Source organism: Netta rufina, assembly GCF_964035555.1.
Source record: "Netta rufina genome assembly, chromosome: 4".
NCBI lineage: Eukaryota > Metazoa > Chordata > Aves > Anseriformes > Anatidae > Netta > Netta rufina.
In genome coordinates, this window is record NC_140127.1 from 57,903,648 (window position 1) to 57,925,125 (window position 21,478).

The window sequence follows — 21,478 nt, forward strand, 5'->3', positions numbered from 1 at the left end:
ATCAAAGCACTATACAATTTGCTACTACAATCATTTCTTACTAAATAACAATAACTCTAAGCACTTCCTTCTATTTGACTTTTTTTTTTTTAAACAAATTTAAAAATCTAAAGTAAGGGTAAAATTTAAGAGACAAGGACTCAATGTCAAGATAAATAACTGGACTATATAAAGGAATTTCGTCTGTTACATACTCTAATTCCATGGGTATATATTTTGATATTATAATGTTAAGCTGACAAGGTTACTTTCTAAGATAAGTTTCTTGCTCTTATAAAATTCTACAACAATCTATCTCTGTAATTCTCAGTCTTCTAAGTATTCTAATATCACATAAACTCATCATCAGACTTGTAAATTAAAAGATTAATGTAATAAACTGCATACTCTGGAAAGAAAATATTTTTTAAAAAATGGTCACTGGATAAGTCCAAAATGAAAATGGATTCATCTGCAAACATCTGTAAGGTCAAGATTAAATACATAACTTGATTGTTAGGACAGTGATAGAAAACGAAAATTAAAATTTGTTTAATTAAAAATTTCAGATATTCCTAATTGGACAAGAAGCACTCTAGAAATGTAACACAATGGACAGAAAGTTTATTGTTGAATTCAGAAATGTACTGGCAATTCATAACCATGAAACATTTCATACGTAAATCAGAAATATGATACATTTTCTCTACCACTACAAAAGACATTCCATTAGACTTGTACTAAATCCCATCAAACATTAAAATACATTGACTCTGACTGATGATTCACTATTAGACATCTACATTTTATTCTGCAAATGAGGAGGCCATCTTAACTCTATAAATCTATACTGTTATGTACTTGATGATTTGGTTCCTGTACAACTGACAAAATATACAGATGCAGTTTTTTTAAATTTTATTTTCAATCTCATTTTAACCCCAAACCTCCTACTGCGTAATCATTAAGTTCACCGTCATCAACAAGGCTTATTACTCCATTGTTAGTTCCTATTCTAAGCATAGCTGGTAAAGCAAGTTCTGTTTTATTAAGACATTTCGTGCTTGAACCATGCAAAATGATGAGTAATACTGTCATTTTGGACTTTAAAGATTCAGCAATCACATAATCTCATTTTTGTAATGATATCATTTGGTTATAGATAAAAGAGTTCAAATTCCACAGAGTTCTGTTACGTTTGATTTTTCACATTCGTCATACATGACCTAAAATTTCAACCAACCTTTAGACTGATTGAAATCAGTCTATCAGCTTCACACATTGCAATTTATTTTATTTATTGCTTAATGTATTGCCGTTTAAAATCTAAAATGAATTAAGAAATAAGATGGAGCTACTCTTATAGAAGATATTAACCTTAACTAATGATCCAATCAGACACTGGTGCTCTTAAAAAGAGAAAAGACCCTGAATAAGCTGCAAAAGCTAACGTGAATGAAAGAAGCACCCTTTAGTAGCAAAAGGTTTGCAAACTGTAACACAGTAGGGCAATTGTATGGGTAGGTCTCACACTTCGTTCTAGGAGTACTAGGCAGTACTATTACTAGTTTTTGTCTCAGTGTAAATATGCATATGGACAATTGCCAAAAAAAAAAAAAAAAAAAAGATACTGCAAATCCTTTTTATGAGCTTTCTATTATATCACTCAATGTACAATCATCCCCATCATACCAATCGTGCTTTTTTGGAATAATAGCAAATTGTATTGCTTACCAGTCTCCTTGAGACTTAAAAATTACCTTTCCCACCTCACATAAAAGACTATAATGGATGCAATTCAATCACTGAGTTTTTTCATGATACTTACTTCAAGAAAATCTTTAGGTGCATAAACAGGCCGGAAAAGACTTAGATCTGAAATAAGATTTCAATGATTACATGTTAAAACCGAAAGAGATTAAAAATGCATGCAATTTTCCCATAGCTGTAACACAATTTAGCAATTTCAATAACGCATTACAGCAAAGATTAAAATAACATCGTGACAAATATCAGAGTTACAACTACAACACACTCTCCAAGATTATGCTACTATTAGTCAGTGCCTTGGTTTTCCTTGGTATTTAAGTGAAGAGCCCTAGAAAGCCTTTTATCGATTCCATGCAAGTTTTTAGATTGAACCACTTTCAGACACGGGAGTGATATAATATTCAAAATAGGTGTTTTTTTTTGTTTGTTTTTTTTTGTTTTTTTAAAAATAGTGAAGATTGCTGAATGAAATATGCTATAGTCAAATGAAAAATAGGGACTTGTCATCAGCAATCCATGAAAGGTATTGGTCACTGTGTAGGTGGTACTCCGTGGGATACAAACTATTACTCTAGCAAAATCATTTCTTTTGAGAACTTGGGAATTAACTAACTGTATTTAGCTTTGCTCTCCCAGCCGATATGATCGATTATTCTGTGCAAGTGTTATTTTTATATTTTGTTAATAAAATGTCTGAGCTTAATCATCCATACTTCTGAACATTTTCTTTCTATTAGCTTGAGTTTACACTAGAAGGGGTACTCCTTTGCTGTATAAATCTCTACAGCATCATAATGAGTATTATGCCATAACCTTTAAGTGCTGACTCAGAGTTAGCTCAGTAACTTGAAACAAAATCACAATGAAGTGAATGTTTATGCATAATAAAACATAACAAATCAGAAAAAAAAGACTGAAATCAGTTTACTTTGCATTTATTACATTAATCTTTGACCGATAAATAAGATACATATGGCATTTTTCCATGTACAAATATTTAATGCATGTAATTTTAGTTGATCTTACCTGGTTCATCAGTTCCCATTTCATTCCATTTATTAAGCAGTTCTTTCTGCTCACTTGCAGGCCTCTGAAAGACACAAGAAAGTAACTCTTCTTTTTTAAGAGAATGAGTAAAAAAAAATATGTAAATTAATGTAACACTTTTAAAAACAGATTGCACTGGCAGCACAAACTTACTTTGCTAAAATCCACTTCCAAGCCTGAAGTTACCTTTTTCTGCAGAAAGTCCCAGGTTCCAATTAAAGGTTGAAAAGGTGGCAATTTAATAGTTTTATGAGTATGCTAATGAATTTGAGGCTATTTGATAGTCGGTTTCAGGATTTACCTCCTTTACTGAGGATTTACTGCTTATTCGCTAGAGCTGCTAGACTTTGTCCTCAAATTCCCAACTGAAAAGTAAAACCAGCTGCACCCTGTATCTCTTATAATGAACTATAGAGGTTTTGCTACATACTGTAGAGAAAAATTGTACATATTGCAACAGGAGCAAAATGAAGAACAAAACATTCTGACATTACAATCCAGTTCTGTAATATTTAAATTTAAAGCTTCTAAACGAAGAAATGCAGAATGCAGACAAATAAAACCAATAATGATGTGTCGGTACTAGCAGTTTGCTGCTTTGCTGGCCAGTAAACAAAGTATATCCATATTGCACACAGGCTATGCACCTCTAAGTTATACAGCTGAGCCTGCACACAGGAATGCTCTGGTAAAAGCCTATTAGCTCTCCAACATGCTGCTCCCTCAAGAGGCTAATTTGTGCAACAGCAGAGGAAGATCTGACTATAGACTTCTCTCAAGTTCAGCTCAAGCAAACACTGCCACAATCTCTGAAATTTATTCTGTACTAAAATAACTTGGATACCAGTCTTGCAGCTCTTGATAACCATGTGCAAAATGAACAATGAACACGAGCTTACAAGACCAGGCTTAACTTCCAGAAAAACACCGTTTGACAACAGAAAGTTGGGAATACATTACCTTCTGTGCTAGTGGGATACTGAGTTCAGTGCACATGCTATTTAGACTTTTTAGAATTCGCTTCTCCCAGCTTCCCTGAAATTCATAAAAATAAATAAATAAAAAAAATACATAAGATTTCTTTTTTTCCCCCTCCAATTTTACCATGACTGACAATATGCAGTTTTATAAAGTCATATATAAGAAAGGATGGCAAGAGTCACTGATTGACATTAGCAAAAACATTTACATGGTTGTTTAAATGGAAACAACAGAGCAAACAGATTTTATCATCTACATCACAATATAGAACCAGTTAAGTGAGTTATTCAAATTTCAAAACTCAAAAAGCACACATTCCACAATTACTGATTTTTGACACATGCCTAATGTTCAAGCTTCCTTCCACTTCTAACAAATTCCTCAAGAATAAAAAATGATTACGAGCAGGACAATGAACTACGCATAAAGTATGCCTCCTCCGCTTTGTGACCTGAACAGAAAGCAAGTCTTTCTCTACAAAAGATATTTGAGATGATAATGATTCTCAGAAGTTTAAAAAGTTAGAAATTTGGTGTTCTGTAATGGTGAAAGAGTAGTAGTTCTACAATAACGCTCAGGAAATAGTTCACATATCAAAGAGAAAAACAGAAGTAGAAAATACTTCAGTAGCAAGTGGACAGCTTAAAGAGCAATCAGATTCTTCTGACTACTGCATTAGACTTTGAGCCTACCATATGGTGCCTGATCTGTGGATAATTCCTCTGAAGTTAATGCCAGCTAGTTCTGACTTCCTAGTCAGCTGACTTAAGATTTTGCTTCTGTGACTACAACAGCACTGGTGGGGTTTATATTTAATTTAGTTTTCTGTGGATGATGAGTCAAGCCCCAACCAAGCAAATGCAAAGACTCCTGTTAATTTCATTTAACTCTATTTATTATTTGTAATTAGCTCTAGACACAAATTCTACAACAGTTAGATACCATCTAACCACATGCTCCTCAAGCTTAAGGTTCTCTCCAAAATGGGCTGCAGTTTATTAGACAGGAAGCAAACGAAGGGAAGGGCAGATGTTCAAATGTTCTGGTTTTTGTTTAAAAAAAAAGAAAGAAAGAAAAGATTACATCTTATCTATAATTGCTTTGCTTTAGCTTCCGTTTACATGATCCTCTTATGACATTTTCCATCAAATGCAATAGCTATCTATTACCAGTGATTTTTTTCTCACAATCAAGTAATCCTTTTACCTTCTCTTGCATAAACAAAACAGACCAAGTATTGACTGTAACAAATGTTTTCCAGATCACCATAAATTTTATAATATTCTATATCATATTTTTATTTCACTGCATTACTGTACTTAAATGCCTTCCAAATGCTACAATTACACAACAGCACGACACAAACTGTTTATTCTCTCATGGATGGAATGAAGCATTTATGGAACCCTGCTTTGCTGCAGAGCATTGACATGCCAAATTATAAAAAATACAAAAGAAGCACAGAGGTGGATGATAGCAGCTTTGCAAGACTGAGCACCAGCTCACACCAAGGAGGAATGGAGGCTGATAACCTCAGTATGACTGACCAGAGATTAGTTGGGTTATTGCATCAAACATGTAACACGTTAGTAATAAATATTATCTGGATACTTCAAGCCTTCAGGATTCTGCCCAGTAAAAGATATTCAAACAAAAGCGACCAAATCCAAATAAAAGTGAGGGTCACACAACCCCTCCACAAAAGACCTCCTCCTCTCTCCCAAGTGCCACAGGCCAGTGGAATTTCCTGCACTGAGTAGAAACAAAATGCAGTATGCCAAGGGGCTAAAGTAAAAGCCAGAGATCATCAATTCATTTCACTGATAGGGAATTACATATATATTTTAAAGATGATTCCTATAATTTTATAAATAAATTTAACACCAAGAAAACACATTGCTGGAATCGCTATGGCTACAAACGATGTATCTTAATACTATAGTAAGGTCATTTATGAACTAAGTTAAATGAAACTGGGTAGACAACAAATAAACTAAAAAGAAATACATCTGAACTGCATGAACTAACTAGTATTGCTTACATTTTTTTCCCTACTATTATGAATCCCAAAATTCTTTCTTCTAGAAGACTAGATAGCAATGTAATTCTTTCAGAGTACCCAACAAGAACTAGAAGCAAGTAGAATTCAAGGTATCTGGCCACAGATATCATTGGCTACATTTTCTCTAATCCAAACCTGAAGATTTCTAAAAGAGGAGATATGCTAGCAAATATCTTAGTATTGCTCTAGTTCTGATGCTCATGAACTCTACTTTCTCAAAGAGATTTAGAAACTAAGGAAGATGTATTGATTACTGAAGGAAAATGTTTTAAGTGGATCTTTAGCAGTCACAACATTAAAATTTAATACGTAGTATTGTCATTTAAAAATTTTTCAGAGTCAGTCAGTCTGTTTCAAGAAAGAAAATACCCTATGGATTTCTTATCTCTTCTGGGAGAAATCAGAATATGGATGGTTGCATCTCTATCAGACTTTAGAAAGTTCCTGGTACCCATGCTTTTATTGAAATCAATGGTAGTATTACTCACATTTTAAACAAGGCTGGAGAGTGCTCTATATTGTAACTCTAAACATACAGGTCAGAAAGCTTTTTTGAAAGTATTTCTGCATAGCATGTACAACATGGGGAATCTGGTCTTAGTCAGGCAAAAAACCTACCAGAATATCAATACTGAATATAGTAATGGACTCCAAGGTAATTTTCTAATCAAGTTTATTGTTTATATATTGACTTTCTTCAACATACAAGACCTGAAAATGAGCAAAGAGTGACAGAGGCAAATGCGAGCAGCAGTAGGGGAGGATTTGTTTTAGCAAGGCTCAGTAAGGTCTTCACAGATTTGGCTAGAAGCGTGGAGGTAAAGAATCCATTGGAGCAAGGAACAAACTGGTTAGCATATAAGCAATTATAGTCTTCTGTTTTCCTCGAAGTCCAAAGTGCAGGCCACTGGAAGACAACTTATCCTTTCAGTTCCCTGTATTTTTAGCTACGTAGCTGATGCTACTCAAGTGGAAAACACTGAGTTACCCTTAAGATTTCCTTACGTAGTTCATTAGAATTCTTGTTTTTGTGAATGCACTCCAATACCCTAGGTTTAAGAACTGCCACACCTTCAAGAAGGAACACTGTACTGCAAAAGATCCCCCAGAGTTACGTTTCTTGCTGCACAAATGTCAGACAAAAAATATCATTTTTTTCACTAGAGATAGATTTTGAAATAACAGAAGAAAACCTCGAGGAATGGTGAACAAAAATAAGCACCTAACAACATGGGTTCTCCAGAGCCAGTACAGTATCTCAGCTTCCTTTGAGGATGGCTAGTTGATTTAATGTTGCCTTAATCTGGAAAACAACACCTTTCAAGCAACAGGGTAGGAAGACCTACTCCAACACAGAATGGGCTTCTCCTTTCCTGTTTTCTTGCTCTTTATTCTCTGTTACTGGATGCTGGGACATCATTTATTATCTAGCAATCTATCTCCTCTTCACATTTACTTGATTTACTTTTCTGTCAGAACACAACCTGAAACATCAAGCTCCTGGCTTACAGCTAAAAAAACAGGAAAAAGGAACTGTATGGATTAAAACACAGTATTGCAAATTTATGAGTTATGTATTTATGGGACTTTCACGATAAGTGTTCCTGTTGAGATTTATAGTGTTTGGCTCATTGTGAACTTTGTAAGATCTATATACGACACAATCAGAACATAGCTGCATGGGAGGTGTTAGACTCGAAACACTTCCTAACATTTCTTTGCACTCAGCTTCTTATTCTTTAGCTCTGTTTATTCTTATCTTTATGTTGTCCACTTCATTTCTATGTTGTTGTTTGCAGCAGAGTTTTCCTAAATCAATCAAAGGCTTTCCTAGTGATCCCCAAGAGTGAAACAAATACCTGATAAGGCTTGCAATCATTTCACCTCATCAAAATACAGATAAAAAACAGTAAATATAGGAGTCTAATGGATTTGAGAACTTTTCAACTCACACCAGTCTCTGCTGGGCAGATAAAGCAAGTTAGCCAAGTCCATATTTTTTAATCCTAGAATTTAGTGCTAACACCTAGTATGCATTAAGATGTCTAAGTTTTAAGAAATAATTCTGCTGTTTAACAAGGTGGGAAGAGGTTTGTTTAATGTTCTATCATTTTCAGGAAAGCTGTTTTTCTTTTGATATAATGAAAAGAATACAGTATATAAACTTCAGGTTACCGGAAAAGAATCAGAAAACCAATCAGATAACCAATTTGAAAAGCAGAAGGGTTAATTATGAACATTTTAATATCTACTGTTAAAAAAAAAAAAAAAAAAAAAAAAAGTAAATAGTTTTAATTACTGATTCATTCAAAATAATTTCAATAAATTACATCAAAATAAGATGCTTTTCAGCCAGTATTACCCTTCTTTCCAGAATACTGAGGTAGGCCAAAATTAATTAAGATAGAAAAGGATAAAGAAAATGCCAGCAAACTGATAACAATAGAAATAGCACTTTAAACAGTGCCTGTGAATAACAAAAATCAAATATGACGTACATGGAAAACATTTTTCTGCTAGGACAAGTTTTGTGGATATCATCAAAATATTCAACTGTTGGGATGCTAACAGACAAGTAAAATGAACAAAATCTACCTACAAATAAAACAAAACCAGTCTTCTACCTTCAAAACATTAATTAGATTTCTGATACCTAGTGGAAATAAATGAGTAAATTTCTATTTTTAGTTTACCCCCAGAGGTATCAGCAATCTGTATAATTGCATTTTTGCTACTTCCAAATATTTTAAGTAAACAAAAACAAAGTCAAGGAAATTGACTTCAAAAACATTTTATATTGTTCGCTGTTCTTTATTCAAACAAGTAACAAAATAAAATTTAGTTATGATTCTACTGCTCTGATCATCCTTGTTTTTTTATAGGCCTACTACTTACAGTGATAAATGAGTGCATCTTGAAAATCAAATTCTCACATATAAATTGGTGTTCTTAGAAAACATCATGTAAATTCCCTAACCATGTATTTATGCAACTTTGCAACTGTTACCATTTATCAGTATTTTCCTATGAAAAGGATTTGTATGTTTTTATTGAAGAGCTGTATTTCAGGAAAGGGTTTAGAAGCAGATAGGGATGCCTAATACTCTGAAATAGATCTATGAAACTTTGAAACAAGTAAACAAAGGACTTCTTTTCATTCCTAAATTATCAGAAGAACTGCTGTTTCCACACAGTGCTAAAAATATTGTGCAATTTAAGTATTATATACACCTTATAAAATAATAACCAACAAAACTTGCTCAGATAAACATATAAATATATAAACACATATATAAACACTACTGTGCTTTTTGCATTAGTAAATTGATACGAATGATTATTTTGGGGAAATAAATTGTGGCATCGCATTCCACATCACAGAAGAAAATTTGTTTAATACAATCTTTGTCCCCAAATGCTACAGACTGAAAACCCAGGGCAGCAAGATAAGACTTACTGGAATAAGCAACAAGATGATTGAAAAAAGTAACACAATTTGTTGAATAACTTATAAGAGAATGTTGCAATATATTTCTAGGCACGGCTGAGTTAAATACAATTTTATCCTCACCACAAATATTCTGGTTAGATCGTACTCTTGAATATGGAAAGAAAAAAAAGCTTTATGTGGAATTTTTATTTATTTGAAATGGCATGTAAAAAAAAATCCAATGAAGTAAAAATATTATTTTCCTGACATCCAATATCTTTGCTCAATCTTTTACAGTCTTGTTTCTCTTATTTTCCTTCAACAGTTCTTAACCTCCTTATCTCTATAGTTTTCACCTTCCTTTCACATTTCTAAATACTGAAGGTATCTCTTCCTGAAGATCTCATGATCTGCACAGCCTGTTGACTTTCATTGCAAAACTGCCTACCTGTATCTTTTCAAAATAGTATTTTTGTAAGTCTAAGTAAAATGACCAATATCTACACTTCTTTTTCTCAACAGAATCAAACTCTCCTTGTTATGTTTTACATGGTCTCTATTCTGTAACATTCAGCTACCTGCCAATATATCCTACTTCGTTCATGGTTGGAGAATTACTTGAGCATTTTTGCTATGTATATAAAATATCAAATATACAATGTCATTATTAACTTTAACACACGTACAATTACATATTTTTTGTAAGGTACAAATGCTAGAAATTGTACAATAATGTTAGAATTGAAATAAATGTCAAATAGCCTAACCAAAGATCTAGTAAGAACCGTAAAATTGGTAACAACCAACCTGTGCTTTCCTCATATAAGCTAATGGTTCTTTCATATGATCAGGAGGTGCTGCAGGATGACAGGGTGAAGGAAACCTTGAAGAAAGCATAGTACATTTTAAATGTTCAGATCTTTATTTTGCTTAATTAATTACTTGTAAACTTAAACATATTTTTTTTATGAGAACACTAGTAAAAACACTGTGTATGGTGATCAAAACTAAAAATAAGCATTATGTTAAAAATTATTTCTTCAGAATTTCCTATGGACACAGAGAATGTAATACTATTAGTAACATTACAACATGAGTTCTTCTGGTACTAAAACCAGTGACTTGTTGCCAAACATTTCCTCTGGCTTACTTTTAACTATCTCAAACATCTTTCAGGAAATAAAATTTACCAAAAGCATTTGTCATAGCCTGAATTTTCATTTATTTAAATGCATTCAATCAGTCCCCATCATAAGATTTTGGGAAAGCCTCCCAAAGTGTCCCCCAAGTTTTAGCTGGTAAGGTCACTCTTGCACTTGCAGTATAAATAACAAAAAAATAACTGTACATTTGAGTCCAGTATTTTCACTAGGATGAATAAGAAAATAATGGTCCTTTAAAATAGAAATGAGGTTGGCACCCTTAGTATGACAGATCTTGCAGATAATAACAACATATCAGCGTAACAACATAAAGGAATTAAATCACATAAATGGAACTTATTAAATAAAAACACTAAATAAACTCACACGTTGAGTTCACTATAAACAGCATTCTGAAGCTTCTTTTCCCAACCTGTTAAAATGAAATAAAAAACAAGAAGACAACTTTATGAATTAATACTAATGGAACATGAATCAGAGGTTGCTTTAGAATCATTAGAGTTTTCTGTCCTGTCTCAATTCACGTCTACCTACCAGACAGACAGGAAGAGATGAAGACAGGAAGAGATGAACCTAATTAAGGTAGGAACAACTACAAGTTCAAGTCCGTATAAAGGTTGAATATCTTTTATTTTCATCTGCTATTCAAATAATTATAATACAGCTTTGGTTAAATAACTATTTTGTAGTTTTTCAAAAACATATTGTTAAAACAACTATAAATATTAATAGACACAGCATTCCTGGTGATTACAGATCTTGTATCACTTACCAAATCTTCACATTATAGTTACATAGCCTACAGCTTCCAAAGGAAGTTGGAAATTTACCTAGGGGTAAACTTTTCAAGAGTACCTCCATGAATGCTGTTTTCATTTTTATAAAGTGACTGAACTCTTGTATCATTCATAACTTAAAAAAAATTACCAGTATCTTGTAAAATGATAAAATTACTTCTTTGCATGGCTCATTCAAAATGTTGCTGTAATCCAAGAAATTCTTCCCTCTTGATTTGCTCTATCCTGTTTAATAATCTGATAAAAGTTCTCACAAATCCTGTTGCATTTGTCTATATTTTAGCAATGCCTCACACAATCCAGAATTAACACAATCTCCATGTTGAAGTGCTAACAACTTCAAAGACAACTTCAAATTTTAAACTACATGTATCACAACACACCTAAAGTAAAAACAACTATTTTTTGTTATGAGTTCCATACACAAAGATGTGTCTTGCTGAAATAAGGGCTAGGTCTCAGTCATGCTTAAACCTACTGTAAATTTTAATTATTTCATTCCATTGGATTTACTGAACACTGCAACCTACAATCTTTCTTCTATTGACAACATCTTATTTATAAAAACACAGCTAACAATTAATTGACACATAAGCTAATTCAGGCAGAAAATTATAAAAAGTTCAACAGTCTTACAAGACTCCATCTTCTTCCTTTTCATAGAATCATGGAATGGTTTGGGTTGGAAGGGACCTTAAAGGTCATCTAGTTGAATGTTAGTAAAAAGAATGAAGTATTACAAACCTGATGTCTTCAGAAAATCTTTAATATCTTCTTTCAGTGATTCCAATTTAATTTCAGGTTTGTGTAGGCTAATCTAATGTGAAAAAATCATAAAGGAATAAATTAATAAGCATCAAACATTCAACTAAAAGAATCTGTGTATTTTAAGTTATGAATTAAGAAATATGCATGCTTAGTGTTACACAGCAAACTGCCTCCTACTAACTTGAAGGTGGTAGCTACAGTCAAAAATGTCAGCCAACTTTTTCCTAAATCAATCTTTGTTTTTACATCAGTGATAAAAGCTGTACATTGGTAAAAGGAGAGGGACTACCAGTGGCACACAGGCTTGACATTCTGAGGAATCACCCTACATAGCACAAATGCCAGTTTCTACACAGTAAAGGATTGGTCACTGACATGAAAGGATCAAACTGAGAATGTTCCACAACTTCTCGCTTATCTTGGCAGATAACAAGTGCCATCTTCAAACTTCAGCTAAAAGCTGTGGACCAAACATTCTCCTCTGCAGCTCTGATTATAAGGTATATACAGTCCCTTGTAACGAAATGCACTTGACACAAGCCAACAACCAGCTCCACAGCCCTACCATGAAGATGTTGCTGCAGATTTTTCAGCAGCAGCAGGAGCAGCTGCTATAGCACCTCTTCCTGTAGACAGACCAAGAAGAGAAGAAAAACAGACCAAAAAGCTCCAAAAGGACATCAGTCAGAAACCCAGGAATTTCTTGAAGTGACTGTAACGCATGGTTTCCTAAACATGAAGTGCAGCCATAACCAATTGGCACTGAAGGATAAATCTAGAGGGTTGGAAAAGAAGAGCAAGCCTGTCTGCAGACTTGAAAATATCACTGGGAGCTCCGTGTGAAACTTACATGCCTTGCTCTGGTAGTGCTGGGGAGTTCGAAGCATATGGCCACATCAGCTACCTAGAAATCTGAGATACCGCTTACCAAAAGCTACTCAGCAGTGTTGCAGCCATATCAGCTGCTGATTCTATTATGATAAATCATGCTGCTTATAAACACTCACTGCCAGCTCCTCAGCAGTGTGCCAGCACTAACAGCACTGCTGACAGCACGGCAAGCTTTCGCTCCTTCATACAGCCAGCTGAAAAGGGGAAGGGATTAAAACACAGAGACTGAGCATCAACATTTTGCCTTTTTAGGCCACCCTGCTATTACAGGTAATGAAGGTTTTTGGATTGGGTGCATTGACTGCAACAGCAAAGAGGCTGCAAGCATGCTTTTGGAGATGGAAAGGTCATCGTAAGGACAAACCATAAGATGCAGGGAGTTGCTTGATTCTCACATCAAATGACAAACGTGTTCTGTTCAGCACCACAGCAAATGCTGGCAAAGGACCATCACTAAAAGCAGGCTTGGTGCCTCCCCTGTATGAATTCAAAATATAATAACATACTTCAACCCAGGCACCTTGTGCCTTACTTCAGAGTTCTTTCTGAATATTTTGGTAAATTTTGTCTCCTGGGCTAAGTATTGCCAATTTTAATGCCACAGTCCACAAGGCATTTATCTGTGGGTCCTGTAGTATACACACGCTTCAATAATCACTTCCAGATATGCAAAAACCCCCTCAGAAATTCATTGACAGACGATGAATCACAACGAGAAAGCTGTACAATGTACTAACAAGTTTGTTGATTGCCCTGAAAGTATAGCAGTGCATCAAGTGACGAACGTGCAGACAGGAGAACAATATTTCAATTCCCTGTTGTACATGAAGCTGCAAAATTGGGGCTTTTGGCTCATTAAGGAGATTGTCAGTATCAATGTCAGACCCCTTTTGTGTGTGTGTGTGTGTGTGGATTCCTGGAAATTGACACGGGATATTGTGAGAGGGGAAAAGGGAGCTCAGTCTCTATGGAAAGCTTCCCATTTTCCCTGTCAGGCCACACAGTATCACTGAGGTACACTGCAGATCCAGAGCAGTAGAAGAGATAAAACCAAAGCAGGGAACCCTTCACATGCTGCAGGGCAGCAGTGAGAAAGAAGCAGGACGGTTCTTTGGGGAAAACCTCCATGGTTTATGCCAGCAATTCACATCCACCTGTTACCTTCGCTGCTTCATGCCCCTTTGTTCAGTCAATTCCTATTTCACAACTAGCTCTGCTGCTGCAGCAAACATGCTGCAGAGAATATTTATTACAACTTTTATATTTTAGTCCATTTCTTGTGTCCTTTTCTTTCTCTTGAATGCAAAACACCCTACTGAGTCAAATTTTTGTATAAGAAACATGAAAATTTCCCCCCCAAATTACATTCGTTTCCACAGAGGGCACTTCTGTTCCACTCTTGTCATTTCAGGATGTGATCCCTTGAGCCTCTTCCCATTTCCCAAGCCCCCTTTCTACCTTTCCTCTTGTTCCTTCTGATTATAATCAATGGACCCCTACAGTGCCAGACGGAGCCACAGAGCCATGCCAGCTGCTGCTGCTATGGACTCGTTGCGTACTGCATTGCTGATCGATGTGATACCCGAAATGTGAGTACCTGGCAGCCAGGCCAGCTCGGGACTGCGACAGCTGTAACACAGAAGAACACATCCCACGTCTGCGTAACATAGCCAAATGCAAAAATACTGGAATTAGACGGTCTTTTTAATGTCCCTTCCAACCTGAGCCATTCCATGATTTCAACTTATTCCTATTAGTTAATTTTCCTAATAGTTGTCAATATTATGTTGCAAACACCATTTTAGTATTTTGGTAGGTTTTGTTTGCTTGTAAACTGCTCATTACAATGTACTGCTGAGTTACTGTTTGCATTTTCACCCACTATGGCTTTTTGGTAGCATGAAAAACACATTAACAAAATTTTCTTCTATAGAAAACATTACTGTGATTTATGCTGATAAAAATGCCTGCCTACAGTTTATTGGGGGGAAAAAACACCTTGAGGTGATGTACTGATGAATTGAATTAATTTCCTGCATGACCAAAATGCAGGGTACACACAAGCAGAGTCTCCAATTTCAATACACACATCTTGATAAAAGATTAAAAAAAAAAAAAAGAAAAGATAATCTTTCAGGAGTCTATCAAAGGCAGGGTAAAGGAGCCGGAGCAATAGAAGTCAAAAACCTGTGAGGGCAAAAAACAACAGCCAGACCAGGGAAGAAGTGATGCTATCCAGTGGCTCAACCAGGCCAAGACAGAGTTCTAAAAGGAGAAAGAGATGCGTGGAGCACATTTGAGCAAACAGTAACAAAGTATTTCTAAAAAAGGTTAATGTCTACTGCTTTTCTTTCCAGTCTAAGGCCGTATAGGATTTGGCACTGTACATATTCTTATGGTTTGGACACCACAGTTCAAGGGCTGGGTGTCCACCTTCATCCGCAGTCTTGGTCCAGACCTTACAAATCAAGGAGCAACTGGCTGTTGGGCATTTCTTCCTAAGCCATCCTTATGACATTTCTTGGCACTCTCATCCTTCAGCTGTACAGCAGAGAAAGTAGTTTTGAACTTCAGCAATTTGCCAAAAGTTCTTCAAAGTGGATAAGGTACCACTAGCAATCCTTTGTATTTACATTCTGCACACAGCTCTGATTTTGGTAAGGTATCCTGTTGAAATCCAGGCAGTCACCATCATAAGTGATACTCTAAATGCATTACAGATTCTGCACTTGCATGTCAGCAAGGAAGAAAATCCAGAGACTCAACACTGAAACAAAAGGATAGCATGTCCTAGTTGGAAAATGGTGTAGAAAATTGATTTGTAGAGCAAGCAAACACAAAGGGACAAATTGAGTTGCAAATTAACATCTAAACTTGGAAATAGCATTCAGCCATCAGGATCGAAGCAGCATTGATCATGCAAGAAGACAGATGAGCCCCTAAGGCACAGCACTCAAAGCAGCGTAGGAAAGTGGCCAGAGGACCAGCAACACACTACATAGAGGAAGTTCAACAAAATAAAGCATCACAGCATAACACCAGTGTTAAGCTATTTTTTTCCCCAAAAATAATCACTACAGACAATTGGTCCAACTATACTGAATTGTAGAATTGTATCAGGTGAATGCTTTTTTTGTTTTTCTCTGATGCAACCAGTTCTGCAACTAACTTTACACACTAAATATTTTTACTGGCTATCCACCATCATCCCTTTTCAACACCTTTCTGTTTTAGACAAGTATGCACACCAACAGTGCATTTATTAGTCTTCACTATGACTTTGCACAAGCGATCAATGTTTTTAGCTTTCATAGCAATTATTTCCCAAATTACAATAATGCACACTATCCCAAGTGTAGTCCAACTTTAACAGACTGAAATCAAATGAAGGCTAAAAAAATAATTCCCTTTTCCATATACTCAATTTGGCCATAACTAGATTTTATCAGAATCAAGCTGACTTGTTCAAAACCACTTCAAGTATTACGACAATTTCAGTGTAAACACTCTAAACACCTAAAAATCCTAGAAATTTAAGGGAGCAATTTGTATTTATTTTATATATTTCTGTATGCAAAAGACAAATACTTCTGAGCATAACTAGACCTTCAGGAAGTAGAGAACCCTGAACACACTGACATTTTTCCAGTACTTGCACATTCCTACAGTAATTACACTAAGGGTGAAAGTGTTGTGAACTCTCCCATACAAGTAGAAACAAGTTTAAAAAAATCTAGTAGTTGAAACAGAGTTTCGAATAGCCTCATACATAATCAACAGCTTCAAACGTTAAGTTCTCCCACAAGATGTACAGGATGCATTTTTAATAATGCAATTTTGATGTTTTAATTAATTTTCTAGGTTTTATTTAAATACAAGATTAGCGCTGCAAACAAAATGCAAGGAGAAACATATACAATCCACATTACTAAGAAAAATAAATGATCTGCAAATCAAGCTTGCATTGTTTGTGAACTCCATAATCTGTTCAAAGTATTCATAATTGCATTCAATTTAAAATTCATTACACTGCAGATGTAACTGCTGAGCCATTTGGACCAGAGCACGAGCTCTATCAGAAGGGGATAGCAAGCTCTTTGTTAAATGCGATGCACGAAAAGGAATCATTAATTATCTCTGATGACTCATGAGCCTGTGTTTACTTGCTAAGTTTTATTAAATAAATGCTACATTTCACAGAAACATTCTCTTTCTTAATTTGATCTTTTACTTAAGTAGAAATCTGTATCAACTTTTTTTTTGTAACTGTTGGGAAAAAGTGCCATGAAAACCATACCTGCAGGTATCTCGCAGATCATTCACTCCATGGGAAGCTCCCTGAAATGTTCACCCACATTCACTCTAGAAGCACACACAGAGGCAGCTTCAACAAGCATCATTCCTGGTGCTCCTCTCTTTCTTTGCCCCAGCTGAAGTCTTGTGAAGTCCCTTACCTCTCACTTGGGTTGATAATTTAGGTCTTTAGACCTCACATTTCCACTTTTAGCCTCCTCAGCCAGCCATTACCCTGTTCTGCTATGGCTTCTCCTTAAAGCACTCCTGCCACAAGCATCTTACGAGAAACAGATCTGAAAGTGTCCACGCACAAAACGCCCGGAGGGATTCCTTGTACTGACTGTGGCTATTTCTTGCTTGATTTCAAATATAATTTAGAACCTTTACCCTTCATTTTATTCTCATCTCCTGTTTTAGGGAAGTTCTTTAGGCTTTTTTATTACTATTTTTTTCATTTAATTTTTCTTTAAAACCTTAACTTGTTATTTGCCCCTGGCCATTAGAAGTTCCAGGCAACTTGGGCAGATTCCTATTAGGGCTCTGGAGAGAGCAAAGATTTTTTATGTTCTGTTAAATATCTCTGTTAAAAGGTGACACTTTTTTCAGATCTCTCAATTGTTCCAGTTTTATTCTCACTTCACTGATGAAGATTCTGCCCTCCCCCCAACATAGAAAAGCAAGGTTTTACACGAAATTTTGATTTCAAACTCCATTTTCTGTCTGAAGATTTCACATTTCCCTAACCACCTCTAATTTTTACCTTAAAACATTTCAGAAAGGGAAGAATGAAGACAAAACCAAGCAAATTTGGTTACAGTCTCACACTCTGAAAGTTGTGCCTGAGAAATTGCAATCAGATTTCTCTTCAGAAACTCCAATGGCCCCAGCAGCACTCCTACCCGTTGAAAAGCTATTAGCTAATAGTTCTGTAATTTATCACTGTTATTATTTCCTTTCAAACACGACCCAAAATAAAAACTATACTCACTCTTTCCTGCATTAATCTCTTGGTATTAAGTGCAGGCACATCATCAATATATTGAAACTCAACCTAAGAAATCAACCTAGCATTTCTTTTCCCAATCTCCTCTAGCTAGCATATGACCCTACCTCTATTTCACTCCTTGGGACAAAAATGTGATTATCTGATACCCACAGAACCAGAGCTGTGACAGCAAATCATTTGGTGCCCACACCAAACTAATTTTAAAGAGATTGCACATCACAGTCCTTGACACAGGCGTGGGCTCCCAGTGTCAGTCCAACGCAGCGCTGGCGCGATCAGTTCATAACCACAGGACTACTCCATCATCTCTCACAAATAATGTCAGGAAGTTGTGTTTTCCCACAGATTCTATTAACTGGTGAAAGAAACTGTTCATTCTCAGCTCTCTTTCCTAGACTTTAAAGAAGAGATAAGTTTACAAAACAGTTGTTGCTGAAAGTTAAAATAACATCGGCGAGACTACATGACACCTTAAAAGTATCAGGCAATATTATACCAGATTTTATGATGCATTCCAACTCTCATGTTTCTACACTGACATATAAACATCAATTACTGTAAAGGTAAAATATAACTGTAGCAATAATATCCAAAACAATAAGTTTTACTCTGACACACTGCCTCAATGCATTTCTCAAAATACAGCATGGCTTTCAAAAAGTAACTTAATTTTAACTAAAAAAGGGACCACCGATAGCTCAGCACTGTAAGCAGTGGAGACTAAGCATTGTTCAGAAACTGAAAGGTAACCAGCCAACAAAGAAATCCTCCATGCCCTACTGACCAACTGGAGTTCGGGCGCGATGCACAGCAACGGTGAAGATTTTGAATTTGATAATGCAACTTCAGAAGCACTCCAATGGGAGGCAATGGGAGAGAAATCAAGCATTAATTTAATACGGAGAGTGGCAAAAGTCAGAAACCTTCAAAATTCCATATAGCTAAATAGGGATGGAGCAAAGATAAGGAACGTGCAGATAGGGCCTTTGCAATTGCACAGCACAGAGATAATACGATGAGCAATATAGATAGAACAAGTCTATATTGTACAAGAAAAAACATAAATGCATGCAAGGTCTATAAAAAATGAAGATCAAGCAGAACATAGAGATTCCTGACAAAGGGGATGTACTTTTGGCCCTATTAACTTAAAGTGCAGGCTCTGAAAGATGACTTTTAACGTTGCAAAATTGTTTATTGGTATATCTAAAGACCTTCCAGTCTTTCAGATGACTATGCTGAGTTATAGCTCTTACTTAATCTTATACTACAAATTCTTCAAACACCTACTATAAGAATCAGCCTGAACATTTGCCTCCTCCTCTTTGCTCTTCATCCACACGTGCACCAAGTTCTTCTCTTCTGTTCTGTGAAGCTATCAGGACAGATTTAACAGTGACCATTACACTGGGATTTATTTACTCCACAGGTTACCCTCATGCTGTTAGATTACGCAGTTTCAGCTTGTATAGAGTCAGTGCCAACCTGCTATAGAATCAGGGAGGGATGCAGATATTTAAGGGCCATTTCAGACATCAGATCGCAGAGGGGCACTGCTAAGGTCCTCAGACTGCCCACCTGGTGCTCAGAAAAATAGCCATCCACCAGCAGCACATAAATACCTCCCTGTGTATTAAAAAAAACATGCTAGGTACCAGACAACTGTGAAATGAGCCTTGTGGCAGACAGAGAAGAGAGAATAAAAGCAGAGACGGGCACAAACATTACATTATAATCAGTAAGGGAGTTGTTAAACAAGAGCTCTGTTCTGAAAACCCATCGCTGCCTTTACCAAGGACAAGGTCTTGAATTTAACTCTCCACACATCACGACAGGCCATCTATTTGGGATGCTGAATTCCCCAGAACGCAGCAGGAACCCAACACCTAGGTTGTTTTATAAATCTAGCCTCCTTAAAGTCATGCATGTTTGCTTACTCGCATTTTTTTGAGAGCAGTCAGTCAACAAGAGCCAGGCAGATAGACATATATTTAAAAAAGCATTTGGAGAGCCAACCAGCAGGTGTTTCAAACAAAAAGAAACCCCCCAAAAAAGACACACAGCAATGCCTCTTGCTAGGGAAGCCTTTAGGAATGCTGAGAGAAGAAAATCTCATTTCATTTAAAAACCCAGCAGAACTAAGGCAGATAATGGGCATCCTATCCTAAAACAAATCTGCACAACTTTAAGCACTGTTTGCAAAATGTTAAATAAACCCCAAGATTATATAAAATGAAACCCAAAGGATTTCAGTGCATGCATTGATAGCTATAGCAGCACTACTGTGTTGTCATGGTCATGAAATCTAAAATAAAATATATCTGAAAGGGAGTTCACCTGAAATATAAAAATATGGTTTCAAACGCAGACAAGTTACCACATACAAACTGCTTTCCCAGCTACCATAACGCACTTCCAGTGAGTTTTTCGCTTATTTTTAGCTCTTTACAGCAACCCCTCATTTCCCAGGGGGCTCTCTATGGCAAGGGGGCACTTCAAGCCTTGAAAATCTCAGACAAAAGCCAAACCCGGTCACTTTCGGACCGGCCGAGGTTTGAAGGGGGCAGCCCCAAGATTCGCCCCGAAACCCTTCAGCCTCACAGGGACAAAGCGAGCCCCGGGAGCGGCCGGGGAAGGGGAGGGAGGGGAGGGCAGGGCAGGCCCCGGGCCGCGCCCCACAAAGCGCCGGGCCGGGGGGCAGGGAGCCGGGCCTGGGGCCGGGCCGGGGCTCACCCGGGCCTGTCGCTCGAGCTGGGAGTGGAGGCTGGAGCCCTGCAGGCGCTGCACGATCCGCGCTATGGTGAGGGACAGCCCGCTGTCCGGGTCCAGCATCGCGCCGGGGGCCGGCCCGGAGCGCTTTGGCCGCCGCACCGCCGCCCGTGGGGACGTTACCAGGCAACGCAGGGAGCGGGGCGCGCCGCCGCCGCGGGGGCCGGGTGGAAAATGGTTCCCGGCTGAAGAGTTCCGCGGTGCCAAAGTTTTTTTTATTTTTTTTTTATTTTTTTATTTTATTTTTATTATTTTTTTTTTATGCCCCCCGGCACGGATAGGCAGTGCCCTGTCCATGGGCTGCAGCTGGACAGGCTGTCCTGGGGGCTGCCAGCTCTCCACGGGGCACTGGCAGCCTCCTTCCAGCCCGTGGGCTGCTGTTCGAACATAACTCTGGTGAAAAGAACCACACTGCTCCCGTTTCCTAAATGATTTTGTCCAATAAATCCCGCATAAAAACTGCAAGTGGATCCAGGGATGTGGCAGCACCTCCTGAGCTTAGGCATAGATACCAGTAAC

The 21,478-nt window shown here is 36.8% G+C and overlaps 1 protein-coding gene across 1 annotated transcript in view; it reads right to left on the bottom strand.

Annotated features, from left to right (window-relative positions):
- The window catches only part of TBC1D19 (TBC1 domain family member 19), a 45,705-nt gene extending 24,489 nt beyond the window's left edge, over positions 1–21,216 (bottom strand). Inside the window, exons 1-7 of the mRNA XM_084285889.1 lie at positions 20,924–21,216; positions 11,974–12,046; positions 10,799–10,844; positions 10,077–10,152; positions 3,757–3,831; positions 2,776–2,839; positions 1,808–1,854 (exon numbers count right to left, since the gene is read on the bottom strand). Of these exons, the coding sequence (XP_084142015.1) occupies positions 1,808–1,854; positions 2,776–2,839; positions 3,757–3,831; positions 10,077–10,152; positions 10,799–10,844; positions 11,974–12,046; positions 20,924–21,022 (480 nt within the window). The 5' untranslated portion in view covers positions 21,023–21,216. The remainder of the gene's footprint in view (positions 1–1,807; positions 1,855–2,775; positions 2,840–3,756; positions 3,832–10,076; positions 10,153–10,798; positions 10,845–11,973; positions 12,047–20,923) is intronic.
- Between the last annotated feature and the right edge of the window lie 262 nt (positions 21,217–21,478).